The sequence below is a fragment of the Lynx rufus genome, unplaced genomic scaffold (genome assembly GCF_022079265.1).
Source record: "Lynx rufus isolate CCGP_SWC_20201006 ecotype Redwood Valley unplaced genomic scaffold, mLynRuf1.p SCAF_9, whole genome shotgun sequence".
NCBI lineage: Eukaryota > Metazoa > Chordata > Mammalia > Carnivora > Felidae > Lynx > Lynx rufus.
The window spans coordinates 89,965,752-89,981,862 of NW_025814897.1; the positions used below are offsets into that span (position 1 = coordinate 89,965,752).

Below are 16,111 nucleotides of genomic sequence, written 5' to 3' on the forward strand. Positions count from 1 at the left end.
CTTCTCCTTATGGGATTCTGATAACAACTTTGGATCTTTTGTGATCATCCCACAGGTCCCTGAGGCTCTGTTCAGTTTCTAGTCAACCTTTTTCCTTTCATTGTTCAGGTTAGATCGTGTCTGTTAGTCTTTTGTCAAGTTCACTTTCTCTTCTGTCATCTCTAGTCTGAGCCCACACGGTGTGTTTGTTTCTTCGTCACTGTATTTTTCAGTTCTAAAGTTTCTTTTTGGTTCTTCTTTATACCTTCTGGGTTCTTTGCTGAGACTTTCTATTTTCCATTTGTTTCAAGAGTGTATGTGATTGCTTGTTAGAGTCTTTCTGTAAGAGCTGCTCTGAAGCCTTTGTCACGTAATTCCAACATCTGCCTTATCTTGGCGTCGATGTCTGTTGATTATCTTTTCCCATGAGAATTGAGATTTTCCTGATTGTTTTCACAAGGCAAGTTAATTTTGGATTATATTCTGGATATTTTGTTGGTTATGTACGACCTTCTGGGTTTTGTGTCAGTCCTGCAGAGAATGCTTATATTTTTGTTTTAGTAAGCAAATGACCCTGTTGGGTCAGGCCACAGATTCCTAACAGCTCCTCTGTGGGCTGCCGTTGTCATAGTTTTCAAACTGTTTTTGCACTGCTGTTTGGATGTGTGGTGCATGGGCACCTCCTGTGTGGTCTGTCTGAGACGTGGGCAGTAGTCGGTGAGTTTGGTTCTCAAAGTGTTGGGTGTGCTGATTAGGACCAGATCCATGCTTGTGCAGACTGGGGACAGCCTAGAAGTTCATAAATAACTTTATAGGGTTGCTTTTCCAAGTTCCTCCCTGCCCACCACTGTCTTTCCGATACTTTGTAGTTTTCCTGGGACTGTGCCGGGGGAATGAGGGAATAGTAAATTCACCACTATTTCAGTGATAGATTGAATTTTGTTCTTCTTCCCCAGTTGGTCTACTCCAGTTTACTTTCCAGAATCTAAAAATAGCTGTACCATGTATTTGGCTAGGTTTTTATTGCAGCTGCACACAGTGGCAGAGACAGGGCGGGTGTGATTACCGCATCTGACCTGGAATTGGAACCTCCCGCAAATCAGTCTTAGGATCACAAGGAAAGAGACAACCAGATGTTATTTGCCTTCTGATATGACCCAACAGGAACACACATCATCACTGTGAGGTGTTTCTGCCAAAACTTCCAACCTGAGCCTGATTGATTGAGCCTGTGAATCTGCCATAGTCAATTTGGGCTGTAGTAACAGAAGGCCGTGGACTGGGTGACTTAAACTTATTTCTCATAGTCCTGGAAGTCCAAGATCCAGGCTACCATCGTGGCTGGGTTCTTGGTGTGGGCCCTCCTCTTATTGATGTCCTCACTTGGCTTTCCCTGGTGAGGAAGGCAGAAGAGAAAGTAAACTTTCTTCTTTCACACATAGAGAAATCCCTTGGCCCCTCATCTCATAACGGCCCTGATCCCATCCTGAGAGTGCCACCTTCATGACCTCATCTTACCCTAATCTCCTACCAAAGGCTCCACTCCAAGACCATCCCGTTTATTAGGGGTTAGGGTTTTAACATGTGAACTCTGGGAGACACAACATGACGTCTGTAACACTAACCATTTGTTTACAGGAAATTCAGGGACAGGGGAACATGTTAGCGACTCCATGGGGAGACATACTGCCAGATCCAGAATATGGGAGATTCTTCAGGACTCCATTGCATCCATTAATAAATTCTAAGAAAAATTAGAAGAAGAGGGAATCTACAGACTGAAGGGGAGAATGAGTGACAAATCAGTCAAATGCAACATACAGATCTCATTTCAATCCTGACTCCAACAAGCCAACTGTAAAAAAAAAAAAAAAAGTGGGGGCACCTGGGTGACTCAGTCAGTTAAGCCCCTGGCACTTGATTTTGGCTCAGGTCATGATCTCACGGTTCGTGAGATCAAGCCCCGCATTGGGCTCAGCTCTGACAGTGTGGAGCCTGCTTGAGATTCTCTCTCTCCCTCTCTCTGTCCCTCCCCTGCTTGCTCTCTGTTGGTGTCTCTCAAATTAAATGAATAAACATTTGGAAAAAAAATAACCCCCAAAATTGAGGTAACTGGGAAAATGAATTGTGGTTGTATATTTAATGATGTTAAGGCAATCCTGTTAGTTTTTTAAAGTGTGAGAATGAAAAAAAAAAAAATGAAGTGTGAGAATGATAATCTGTTTATTATTTTAAAAAATACTTACATATAAAGATGTATCTATATGTATACATATATAATATCTAATAGCATATTAAATATAGTAATAATAAGTATAATAATAATTAGAAATATATAAAGATGAAATCTCATGAGGGGTAGTGGATGTGGGTAGGGTTGAAATGAAACTGTCAGTGAGTTGATAATTTTTAAAGCCAGATGATTGGAACATGGGGATTCATTATGCCAGTCTCTACATTTGTACATTGGTTTCATTGGATTATGTCTTGACTTTGCATCGATAACTAAAGAATCATAAATTTTTTTAATGTTTGTTTAGTTTTGAGAGAGAGAGAAACAGAGCACGAGTGGGGGAGGGGCAGAGAGAGAAGGAGACACAGAATCCAAAGCAGGCTCCAGGCTCTGAGCTGTCAGCACAGAGCCCAACACGGGGCTCAAACTCACGAATCTTGAGATCACGACCTGAGCCAAAGTGAGACGCTTAACCGACTGAGCCACCCAGGCACCCCTGGAGAATTGTAATTTTAAAGAACTTTGTTTTTTACAGATGTGTTTTCCCACTTTTTGCATTCATTTGACTCAGGAGTGAGGATAAGCAAGAACCAGGATTTCCTCTTAGAGGCTCGCAATGCTGAGATTTTACTCTCTTGCCTTTTGTCCTTTCTCCCTTGGCTGTGTTCAGACCTCTCCTTCTTCCCTGTGCTCAGACATTCTTGGCTGGAGCTCGGCTGGCCACATGGCTCTGACCTGGGTCCCATTCAGTGAAGACAGAGACTCCTGCCCAGAACCGAGATGGCAGAGTTGCCTGGGTGACCACATGGAACACTGATTCACGCTAAGGACCTTATGCTATTGCTTTCACTGTACTTGTGCCCAGAAACACCACCCGGTCCCAGACTGTGTTTCTTCCACTGCTGACAAGTTCTTGCCTGTCCCCCCAAGCAGCCAAATGGTTTCGCCAGTGTCTCTGTGGTTTTTGTTCACAGAGCCCCTTGGTGCTGGCATGTTCCCAAAGCTCTGGTCACGTCAGCCAGATTCGATTCTATATTTCTTCTTCACTCCTCCACCAGTGGCAGTGGCCTCAAGGAGTTGGGCCCGCATCAGATGGGCAGCAGGAGGACCCTTTCGCCCAGTGCTCCAAAGCCCCCTCATCAAGGTTTCCTTAAAGACTCCTTCCTGTGTGACCTGCTTCCTTACGGAACCATCCCTGGTTTGCCAGGGCTGGGCCGGGTCATTCTCCTGTGTGTTCACATACCGTCCTGGGCCTCCTCCGAACAAACGCCACCTAAAAAGAGAGACCTGCCTTGAGCACCCTATTAAAACATAACCCCCTTCCTCGCCAGTCTTCCACTCTGTTTCCTTCTCTGCTTCACTCTTCTCAGTGCCACCTTGTGTTCACGTTCTGTCTTCCCTGCTTGTGACCTCGTGAGATGGTATACTGGCAGGTTCACAGCTGTGTCCCCAGTGCCAGGCATGCAGTCGGGCTCGGCCTTAGCACGAGTAAATATATGTGGAACGAATCACACTCGTCATGCTTTATCTTCATTGCCTATTGCCTTTCCTGTCTCCCCACTAGAATGTCAGCTCTGGAAGAACACAGACTGGGATTTCTTTTATCCCCTGTGCCTAGTGGAGTGCTTTATTTGAAGGAAGTAGTCAGTCATAAATGTCTGTTGACAAATGGGCCAAGCAACTAACTAATCAAACAAAGGGTTAAAGAAGGAAGACAGGCAGTCAGGATATATTCCTAACATATGGATGTCTTGAACCTCTTCTGCAGTCTCAGATGTATACCCGGAGGGCATATTTAGGCCACACATTGTTCATTAGTCCCCAGCTCCTGCCTTCTTTCAGATTCTCTTCTTTCCACAATTTCTATGCCAGACCTGTGCACGATACCGCAAAGGATATAGACCTGGGTCACATACAGGACCCTGGCATTGTTGAGATCGTACTCGAGCAAGGGAGACAGTAATGCTCACATCCAGATGATTAGAACATGGGGTTGGCAGTTGGGAGTACTGTGGGAAGCTGTGATGGGAAGGTTATTTCCCTCTGGGCTCATCAGTGGGAGCTGTTGAAGGACGCGGACCTAGGAGAATGAATAGCATTAAAAAGTTAGCACTACAGTTTCAGGCTTAGAGCCCAGGCAGAGGCTGGGAGGCGTGCAAACTACAAGACGTAGAAGCCACTTGGTTGACAATTGCTGAACACTTACATGCATGTGGCACATTTCTATGTGCTTTAATGTGTCTAATCTCATTTTAGGTTGGTAATATTATTCCCTTTTTATAGACAAGGAGACAGGTACAGAGAAGTTGAATAGCTTGCCCAAGGTCACCCAGTTAGTGGTACAGTCAGTATCTCAGCCCACACAGGATAAATCCAGGATCCAAACTCTTAACCACTATATTGGTAGGTGTAGTTATGTGTAATGTGTATAATGTTAATTATAACAAGCATCTATTGAATGCCTCTGCGGGCCACATGCTATTTTCAGTTATTTGCATGTATTATCTCAATTATAACAAAATCTTATTATTATAGGCACAATTTGCTTTGTAAGTAGGTTCCAGCCAAACGTGAGGCTTGAACTCACAACCTTGATACGAAAACCTGAGCTGAGATCAAGAGTCAGACGCTTAACCGACCAAGCCTCCCAGGTGCCCCAATAATGGCAGTATTTTTATCCCCCATTTTACAGATGAGGAAAATGAGGCTGAGAGAAGTCAGATGATTTTCCCAGCATGATGTACTAGTGAGTGGGAAAGCTGAAATATGAACCTGGGTGGACTTCACACTGAGTTCTAACCATAACAGCAAAGTGTATGCTTGGCCTGGTAGGCTGGGGCAGATCAAGAAAAGTTAAGAATTGGGGGTTGTATTTTATACCCAGTCAGGAGCAGTGGGTATTGAGCCAAGTGCATGCAAGGTGCGGAGAGGGAGAAGGTCAGATGTGGCTGGAGCCGGAGGAACTGGGACATGGTGGTCCTTTAATAGGAGTGGAATCACAGGAAGGGGGCAGGGGGAGGTCGTCCATTTCAGACACGCAGAATTTGAGGAGAGGGGATGTTCAGGCAGAAGTGTCCACAGGGCGTCAGGAATGAGGTTTAGTGCAGGAGGAAAGGTCTGGGGAGCCATCCACGCAAAGGCAGTGGTCGGGGCAGTGAAATTGGGTGTTAGCAGCTGGGCACGTCCGGGAAGCCTTTCTAGGGAGGAGGAAACAAACTACCTCAGCAAATTCTGCCGCTGGCACCTGGTGGACTCTAGAGGGGTTTTGGAAATTCAAATCCTCTGAGTCCTTAGAGACTGAAAAAAAGGCAAGTGGAATTAAAGACTCTTGGCCTCCTGCCTCTGGCCCCACATAATGACCTCTTGCCCTCCTGCAGACTCAGAAGAGGTTCTAGCTGCAGAACATGGCTGTGCATGGGCCCCAGTGGCTTGGTGGGCAGAGGACTGCGGGAGAGGCCTTGCAGAGCAGACTTGGAGAGGAAGGCAGGAACTCGCAGCTGGCCGCACACGGGCTGCCTCTTTGAAGGTCGGCAGCAAGCGTTTTCCAGGCCACAAAAGGGGTAGTGCTTGTTAATGGGACAGATGATTTGCACAGAGGCTTGGGGCCAGGCGCCCTGCATCCTGGAACAGAGGAAGTCCCAGGGCAGTTCCATCTCCCCCAGCTGCCTGGTTTCCAGAGAAATGGGGCTGGAAAGACAAGATTTCCCTGGGGGCCATGAGGTTGGGATGCCTGGTGAAGAGGGGAAGAGAAACCGCCACAGGATGGGGAACAGATGGGAAGTGAGGGCGCTGGTGATGAGGGGTTTCTCATTGACGTGCTTTATGAAGAACCCTTTGAGGTAGAAGAGGGGCTGACTTCACAGACTTTAAATGGATTAAAGGTGACATTTCCTACATCCTGCTAGAGACGGATTGCTTCATTTCCTGTCTCGAAGCCGGTCAGTTGCTTTTGGGCAACCGCAGTGGGCCTCGGGTCCTTCTCCTTCAGATGTGGTTGAAGTAAACGCTGCCAGTTTAATTAACCACTGAGCTTAACCTTAACTCATTCCTCTCTCCCTCTCTCTCTCTGTCTCTCTCTCTCTCTCTCTCTGGCAGGGAAAGACAAGTTCTCTTTCCTGACTATTGTGGGCTGGGAAACATCCTGAGATCCCTGTTTGTTGTGCTGATAATAATAACTGAGGAGTTTTTGAAATGGACTCTCCAGACCATTTTTTCCATCCTTGCTGAGATAAATAGTGTTCCTGTTTCTAGTTACCTAAGTAAAGTAATACATTTTCTGGTGACTGGTAAACCTGACCAAGGACAAAGAAAACATACATTTGGAGCACATTAAATATTGCTAGAAAATACTGAGACGTAACATCCTAAAGAACAGAGTATTTCCCGCTCGGCTGATGAGCTATGCATTGAGCAGTTACTGTTTCAGGGTCCCACAGAAGGCTCTCTCTAAGACTCTTTCCTGCCCACCCAGAGCCTGCGGGGCTGGTCCACCGCAGTCCCATGTACACTCACCCCGAGCTTTGGCTGAGCCTGGTAGGTAGCTGCGGAGGCCCTGGAAGAGATACCGTGAAACTCGAGCTGTCTGGGGTCTTAGGGGAGATTTGCTCCTCTGGTTAAGTGAGTCTGACTAATAACTGAACATCTTTCTACTTTTGAGGACCCTGGTGGCCAGGGATCTCTCTGAGATGCGTTGCATCCTGGCGTAATCGGTGTTTACCTTCGTTGCTGACAGTGCAGGGCCATTCTTAGAAACGTTAATTTTTAGACCAGGCTATAATATAGGGTTGCCTTTGGCTCCTTTTGGAACTTTCTGGTCTCTTTTGAAACTATCTTAGGCTGCTCTGCTTTTGGAATTCTTAAGGCAGCTTTTTATAGCTTTTCTGTCTCCTGCCATCGACGTCTGCTTTTATTTCTTGCTGGCAGTTTGTCTGTAGAGCGGCAGTCAGCAGCCCCTCTCCCTTCTCATTCGCTGTGCCCTTGGGAATGGGAACCCAGACCTTGTTGGAATTCACATAAATGGAGAATCCATAGACCCTGAGGGAGGTGAAGGCTTGAGGGCCCTTTTGCGAGGAAGCTCCTGGCATTTGAAGGACACGGACGTCACAGCGTGTGTCTTGATGGTTCAAAGGCTTTTTTCTCTGGCTTGCCGCTGGCTTGGGGGAGTGTTCCGCGGGCTTCCTCTGCCTCTGTTTCTCTGCCCTGAGATTGGGTGGTGGGGAGGATACGCTGTTTTCTGAGGAGCCGCTGATGAGGAGGTACCCCAGATGTGGCTTTTTGCCAGCACGTACCTGTGTCTTCTGAGCAGCTGGGCACCTAAGCGCGAAAGATACTAAAACAGGTGTTTGTGGGCCAGAGAGAATTTCGTGAGGGAAGAGTGAAGGAAAAGGACAGCAAATGATCCCTGGAACATTTCTGCCAGGGTAGACACTTAACATGTTTTCATGAAATCTTTCAAACATACTGAAAAGGAAAAGTGAGATTAAATGAACACCTGTGTCCCCAACGCCGTGTTTTAAAAATCCCATTGTCTATTGTTGTTACCATATTATTATAACTGTGTTAACTGTAGTTAATAATAATCTGTCATATTATTAATCCTATAATGGTATAACTAAGTTAACTATAGTTAATAAAACTGTATTGTATACTTGGAAGCTGCTGAGAGAGTAGATCTTTTTTTTTTTAATTTTTTTTTAATCTTTATTTATTTTTGAGAGAGAGACAGAGTGTGAGCAGGGGAGGAGCTGAGGGGAGGGAGAATCAGAAGCAGGTTCCAGGCCCTGAGCTGTCAGCACAGAGCCCGATGCGGGGCCCGAACTCACAAACTGTGAGATCATGACCTGAGCCGAAGTCGGACGCTTAACTGACTGAGCCACCCGGGCGCCCCAAGTAGATCTTAAAAGTTCTCATCACAAGAAAAAAAAATTCATAACTGTGTATGGCAATGTATGTTAACTAGACTTATTGTGGTGGTCATTTCACAATGCATGCAAATATCAAATCATTATTTTGTATACCTGAAACTAGCATAATATTGTATGTCAGTTATGTCTCACTTAAAAAATCCTATTATTTCTGTTTTGACTTATTTGCTTCAGGTTTTTAAAATAAAAGGTTACCAGGCATCATTAGAAGTTTGCAGTATGTACTTGTTCCTGGATTCTGTCCTTCTCCTTTCTCTCCAGAGGCATCTGCTGTCCTGAACTTACTTTTCTCCCTCACTGTCATATGTGTGAAATTTATCCATCTTGACTCTGGTTCTTTGATTTCTCTTTCTTTCTTTCTTTTTTTTTTTTTTTCTGTTGTTGTTGTTGATTGATTTTTTACTACTCTTCATCAGGGGTTGGCAAACTATGGCCCCTAGGCCAAATATGCTCTACCACCTGTTTGTTTATTTTTTATTTTTTAAGTTTATTTATCTTTTGAGAGAGAGCGCGCACGAGTGAGCAGGGAGGAGCAGAGAGAGAGAGGGAGAGAGAGACTCCCAAGCAGGCTCCATGCTGTCAGCGCAGAGTCCGATGTGAGGCTCAAACCGGTGAACCATGAGATCATGACCTGAGTCGAAATCAAGGGTCGGATGCTCAACCGACTGAGCTACCCAGGCACCCCGTCCCACCTGTTTTTATAAATAAAGTTTTATTGGAACACAGCCATGCCCTTTTGTGTATGAATTTTCCATGGCTGCTTTGCATTACAATGCCAAAGTTGAGGTTCTAGCAGACACAAAGGCAGAATGGTTAGCAGAGCCTTAAATATTTGTTAACTGGCCCTTTACAGAAAACGTTAGCCTCCTCCTGCTGCGGAATTCTCTTATAACACTGTATCACGTTGTACCTGTTTTCCCATGGGTGAGCATTTGGGTCATTTCTAATTTTCTTATTTTACATGCAGTGCTTCCGTAAACATTTTTGTTTTGTTCAGGATTCTCCTGGAGCATGCAGTAAGCGAAATCACTGGGCTGTGGGGCATGTGCACCTTTTTACGGGCTGTGACTAAATTGGTCTCCAAGGTGGATCCACCAATTTGCGCTCCCACTGGTGGTCCCTGAGACCTTCTCTCCCTCCACATCCTTGCCAACAACCTGATGTTTTAAGACCGTAAGTTTGGCAAGTGTGCTGTGGTTAAGGCGGAGCTTTATTACCGATGATAGTCAACGTTTTTTCAAGTCGTTATTGACCATTTGCCATTCCTCTTGTGGGAACTACCCGGTCGTTTCGCCCATTTTCATACAGAGTTGTTCGTCTTCTTCCTTTTGGGTTGTGAGAGGTCTGCCTGAGATCTGCCTGTGTGAGCCTGCCTGATAGTCCTTTTGGCTGCATGGGTTAAACCCAGTCTGGGGCTTGGTTGTCAGTCTGGATTCTTTCTCAGAGCTGTGTCTTTTTTTTTTTTTTTTTTAATTTTTTTTTTTTCAACGTTTATTTATTTTTGGGACAGAGAGAGACAGAGCATGAACGGGGGAGGGGCAGAGAGAGGGAGACACAGAATCGGAAACAGGCTCCAGGCTCTGAGCCATCAGCCCAGAGCCCAACGCGGGGCTCGAACTCACGGACTGCGAGATCGTGACCTGGCTGAAGTCGGACGCTTAACCGACTGCGCCACCCAGGCGCCCCTCTCAGAGCTGTGTCTTAAGGGATAGTCAGTCTTCGTTCATCTTGAAGATACGTGTGATCTGTATATACGCCTAACACGCACGTGTATGTAATGTGTCTGTGCACATACATGTGCACGCACGCACGTACAGATAGATGTCTTCTTTGCCATGGGAAAGTTTGCAGGGTTGCAGGGGTGTAAGGCTGACGGAAAGTGAGTGGATGCCGGCACCGTCAGCAAGGTTGACTCAGCACAGACTCCCCTACCAGAGCCTTCACGTACGTGTGCAGAGCCCCATCTTGGAGTGATTACAGCGCCTTCCCGAGGCTGTCTGTCGGAGCGAGCTGATTGCTGCTGACGCCTCGGCTGCGGGCACGTGACCCGCGAGGTCCCAGGGAGGCTGAAGGCCACCACGGAGGGCTGCCGAAGGGTTTGGAAGGCTGCCTTCGACAGAAACCGAACGTGATTTGTGGTTTGGGCTTCCCCATTTTGGTTTTGGCTGAAATCAGACCTTGGTTTCACTCTGATCAAGTTGAACAGCTCTGTGGCCCACAGCGATTTAAATAATTAAAACTTAATATTTTCAGGCCAGACTGCTTTTATTTGACTTTACACTGGTCCATTATCTTTAAAACTGAGAGCCCTGGCTTCCTCCTCCCCTCTACCTCCTCTGACCTTTCAAGTCAAGCTTTCTGAGTTAAATAGTTAAAGATACTGGGGAAAAACAAAACAGAACACAACAAAACAAACAAAAAAACCCTCTTCAGTCCTTCGGGTTTATGAAGCCCTGTGAAGTCTTCAGCCCTTGCAGCCTTAATCTGTGTATATCTTAACAATAGCTCAGTGAAGCATGTGGGAAAGATGTATTACAAGTGCATCTTGCAGGGGCACCTGGGTGGCCCAGTTGGTTAAGCGTCCCACTTCGGCTCAGGTCACGATCTCGCGGTTCATGGGTTCGAGCCCGGCGTCAGGCTCTGTGCTGACAGCTCGGAGCCTGGAGCCTGCTTTGGATTCTGTGTGTGTGTCTCTCTCTCCCTCCCCCTCCCCACTCATGCTCTGTCTCTCTCTCAAAAAATGAATAAACATTAAAAAAAATTAAAAACAAAATGCCATCCCACAATTGAGGACCGCTGAAGGGCAGCACGGCTAACTTGCTCCTGACCCCATAGCAATCCCTGTGCTGGCCCCAGCGCCCCAACCTGGTGCTCTTCCCATCACGTGTGATGCGATTGTGGGCTTGGTTTAGTACCCCACATCTAGTATGACCCCTCCTCATCGTCACCAGCGTTGCCCGTGCAGGGAGGGCCTCACTCTCTGGACCGAGACAGACATTACTAAGGGAGTGTGTCTAATGTTCCCTGAGCGTTATGCTACGAGTCAGACTTTGCACCGCACGTTTTCTCACACGCCATCTCATTGGATGCGCGAATTAATGCCGTAAGCAGGGCCGGCTTCAGGTCCTGTCTCCTGCACAGGTAGCCAGGGCCCAGACTCCACTTGGAAGGGCACCATGCTTGCTTTTATCCCCTGCCCTGCCTTCTTGAATTTTTAACTAATTTCTGAACAGTTGACCCCGAGTTTTCATTTTTTAATATTTTTGTTTTTTGTATTTTTTGAGCCAGAGAGCGAGAGGGAGGGGCAGAGGGAGAGGGAGGGACAGAATCCCAAATTGACGTGGGGCTCGATCTCACGGCTGTGAGATCATGACCTGAACTGAAATCAAGAGTCAGACATTTAACCGACTGAGCCCGACCCCACATTTTCAGTTTGCACTGGGCCCCACAAATTATGTAGCCAGTCCTGTCTGTAGATAAAGAAACTGAGACTCCAAGAGGTGAAGTAATTTGCACAGGATTACACGGCTAATAACTGGCAGAGCTAGGATTGGACGGATTTCTACTTTGCTACTTCATTTGTTGAAAATAGCAATGAGCCTTGTTTGAATCGCACTGCAGGGAACAGGGAAACAGGTAAATTGCATTGTACAAATACTGATTTTCTGTGGAGAATTGCTTGTGCGTTGAGTAGTTTTGTGTAGACCTCACGCTGGCTAGTACCACTCTTTTCCTTGAGGGGAGGGACAATACCTGTCATTTCTTTTGAGGTTCTGAAAGTGCCTAGACCAGGGACCCTCACAGCGGTGCTGCTCAGGCTGACCGAGAAGGTTAATGGGCTTCTTGGATTGTAACGAAATTGAGACCTCTGAGTTTACCTTGGTAAGCCATAAAGATACATGAGGGATTAAGAGGCTTGTCCACAGTCACAGAACCAGAAGAATCCAGCCCAGCTCTTGGACCAGATCATGCCATCACTCCCTGGGTGGCAGGTGTTCAGGGATCCCCAACTCATGTCCTCCTGGCTTTGCTTATCTGTGTGTCTTATGGTACCAACCATTTCACTCTGACTTTCCCAGGAGATTCGGGTTTTGCCCCAGGCCCCTCAGAGGCAGCTGGCCAGCCTAGAGGTTAACCATGTGGAGTGAGTCATTGCCTCCTGGCCCTGTTGGTACGTTATAGGGTACCGCCTGGTGACTTGGGAGAAGGAGCTGTTAGAACAGGGCAGGGTAAGTGTTGTCCTGTCTTCCTCATTGGCTGGCCAGTTTCCCAGGATGGTCATTGAGTCCGCCATCTTGGAAGATGAGCTCACTGCTTCCTGAGCAGGACACACTCCTGGTTTGGGGGCTTCTCCAAGGGACTCGCTGGCCTCCCTGATGATCTGCTGTGTTCTCCCTTCACAGCCGCCAACCCTCTGCTTTGCTCCACCGCCCGCTACCACTGCAAGAATGGCCTCTGCATTGACAAGAGCTTCATTTGCGATGGACAAAATAACTGTCAAGACAACAGCGACGAGGAAAGCTGTGAAAGCTCTCAAGGTAGGAAGCCTCCTAAGCTTTAAAAAACAATTGCGTCACCATATACCACAGTTAACACTGAACAGAAAGAAACAACACCCATACCCCCTCCAAATACAACAGCCATGTTAGTTTTTACACTTTGCCTTGTGGCCCTTGTACATATGCTTTTAACCCTAATGCACCTACCATTTTGTATTTTGTGTTTCTCCTGTTTGGAGTATCGCATATACATTTTCTCTCCAAAACTAATTTGCCCCAGCTGCCTTGCATATGGTCAGGGTGCTCTACTGTGGTTTTCTACGTTGTTGCATGAGTTGGGGCCACCTGGATTGGTTTTTTTCCCATTGCATTACTTCTTTAGGCTAAATTCTGCAGAGCACAGTCCATGGCTTACACCTCAATGTGCAGCAGTTTGAAACAATACTTCCTTTTCTTTACATGGTTGCTAACATTGTCTGCACATGTCAGTTTTATCTTCATATCCCGGGCATTCGCTGCTGTTCTATTTTTTCCATTTTTGCTAATTTAGGAGTCCTAGAATGATAGCTCCCCAAATGCTTTAATTTGCATTTCTCTGATTATGAGCGAAGTCAACATTTTCCCCCGTGTGTTTGTTTACTACTTTGCTCCCGCTTGCGTGAATTGCCTGCTCCTATCAGGGTTTTTTCACTCTCAGAGCTGTTTTATAGAATCTGAAGAGATACAGTTGGGGGGATGGAAAGATGAGCTTTTAAGGGAGCCCAGAAGGACACAGCAGGGTCATATCCTCTGTTAAAACTGACCAGGTTCTTTTCTTTACTCATTGACTCTTTTCTTCAGTGATTAAAAGAATATATAAAGATTTAAAAATGTACATCCAAATTAAGGCATCCTAAGAAGTATGTATTTCTAATGTTATAAACTGGTGCGAATCTGTATGCAATCATTACTTTTTTCACTTAATGTCAAGTTGCTGTGATTCACCTACATTGTTGCTTATCGGTAGACTTCATTTGTTGTGACTGTTACTCAGTATTCTCCTGTGTGTACCACAGTTTATAGATTTAATAAAATTATAAACTGGAAAGGCAAGAGAAAGGTGGCTAACTGCTTGGCTCATATGTTGGGAGGCAAGATGGATGGAGTAAGCTCTGTGAAGTTACAGAGAGGCCAGTTTCAAAGTCCTAGCTTTTATTTTGGTTGATGTTCATTATTATTAGGTGCGGGCCATTATTAAAAATGGATGAGTGAATGAATGAATGAATGAATGAATGGGTCAGGCGTAGCCCACTGGTGAGGGTAGGTCACACATCAAGGATTATAACCAATCCAAATCTGTGTACCTGAGGGTCCATAGACAAGAAAAGACAAAATGTGTATCAACATAGATTTTGCCAAAATTGGTGCAGAGAACAGCTCTGGGAGGTGAGTCTTAGGTAGCATTACCCTCTGGTTGTCCTCATCCAGAAAATTTCCGTCCTTGAGTTTTTTCTTCACCAGTGGTTCTCAAAGTATAATCCTCAGACCAGCAGCATCAGCATCGTGTGGGAACTCTGTGGAAACACAGAGCTCGGGCTGTGCCCCAACCAGCAGAATCAACCCGGGAAGTGGGGCCAGCAGTCTGTGTTTTAACAAGCCCTCCAAGTGATTCCAACACATGTTAAATCTGAGAACCACGGTTTTATACCAACTTTAGAGACGTTTCTAATCTTGCCATTTCCCTGGGAATTTCTAAACTGCTGATTGGATGGCAAGGTGTTTCTAGCCTTTACACAAAGTCAGATGTTTATAAACCAAAACTTACCAGTGTAACTCCTATGGCCTCTGCCATCGGCAGCAATAGATACCACATAGGGGAGTAGTGGTCACAAAGTGAAGGTATTAGCATAGATAGGAGGGATGGAAGAACATTTTCTGCAAATACTGTTTCTTGTGTAGTTCGTTATGTGTTTATGTATCCTAGACTCACCTGCGGTGCCATGAGATGTTCAGCAAAACGACCCCTACCTCTAAAATTTGGAAATTAGGGAATTTGTCCTGGTGGGTTTGGGCAGCATCCCCTACCCTCCACATGCTTATCCCTGCATTTTGCTGTAGCAGATTCTTGCTCGCCCTTAAGAACTATCTCTGTGATGGCTGGGCGAAGTTTGTATTTTCTAAATCCACCTCCTTTCTCTCTCTCTGCCTTGTACTCTCATTGTTATAAACAGAGGTGGAGGGTGAGTCAGTGGTGAGACCCTTGCACACGAAGCCCAGCTCTTGGCAGATATGAAACTTGAAGCAGCATTCCTTAGACTCTCGGCTTTGTGCCCCCCTTACCCAAACAACACCCCTGTAGAATGTAAGCACTGTTTGCATGTGCTCCCCGAAAACATGTCCCATCTGGGCACGGGTGACAGCTGTCAGGTGCCGTTTGGCGTGACAGCCTCCGAGCCCGGGTGCTTTGCATTGTGGAAAGGCACTTCTGCCAGTTACCAAAGAACAGGAAGAGGAAAAGTGTGCCTTTTTTGCCCCTCAAATGCCACCGATCCTACCTAGCTGCACAGCGCCCTTGCACATAGTGGATTCAATAAATTGTGTATGCTAGAAAAGATGTCTTTGTCGGGTGTTATGTTATGAAGCTGCGTTTAATTTGTCCCTTCTGTGCTATGACAGCATATATATATTTAGGTTATGTGAGTTCAAGTGTACACAGTCTATTAAAATAATAAGTATCACTACTGGTATTTAAATAGAGTGGGTGGTTCTGTCATTCCCTCAATGGGAGTGCGCCCTGTAGTGACAGGGGACAAGAATCTGGACCTGCTGGCCCCTTGGCCGGTGTGCAGTTCTGTATTCCCACTATGATGTGAGCGTCTTTCCACTCCGGGTGTGATTCTAGTATCAGAGGGTGTGCTTGTCTCTATCGAGTGGCTTCTAAATGCGAACTGGCTACTAATTCCAGTGCGTGAACAAAGGAACGCCAGTGTTCTGGGGCTAGGGGAAAACCTGACTCAGACTGGGCTTTTGAGAGACCGTGCTTCATGCAGTGTCTTCCTGAAGAATGTCAGAGGCATCTTGACTCGACAAAATATGGTCTTACACGGCGCAGGATTTGACCCATTGTCCTCTGAATAATGTGAACATTTATCGAGTCTTACCAAGCGCCAGATACTGTGCTAAGCACCTTCTGCACGCGAGCTCATTTAGTCAGAATACATCCTCTCTGCTCCGGCGGGGCTTCCAGACCTTGAAAAATGTGTCTTTGCTCTCACTCGGTGTGGGAAAGAAAATTATATTTTATAATGTTTATTTTGATGGAGTGGAGAGGACTGGCCCTAAGACAGGAAATATGGTGCTTGAAATAACTTTTCTTCCGACTTGATGAGGGTAGGAAAAAAGTCGTGTCTCCACTTGAGAGACACCAGCTGTGTGTGCCTCTCCTCCCTGTCTTGCTCATCCCAATTTAGTTCCCTCCTCTATCCTTGGCCTTTGAA

General features: G+C 46.1%; 1 protein-coding gene across 1 annotated transcript in view; it reads left to right on the forward strand.

Moving 5' to 3' along the window:
• LDLRAD3 (low density lipoprotein receptor class A domain containing 3) overlaps positions 1-16,111 on the forward strand; it is a 168,130-nt gene that overhangs the window by 43,641 nt on the left and 108,378 nt on the right. Inside the window, exon 3 of the mRNA XM_047072034.1 lies at positions 12,540-12,674. Within this exon, the coding sequence (XP_046927990.1) occupies positions 12,540-12,674 (135 nt within the window). The remainder of the gene's footprint in view (positions 1-12,539; positions 12,675-16,111) is intronic.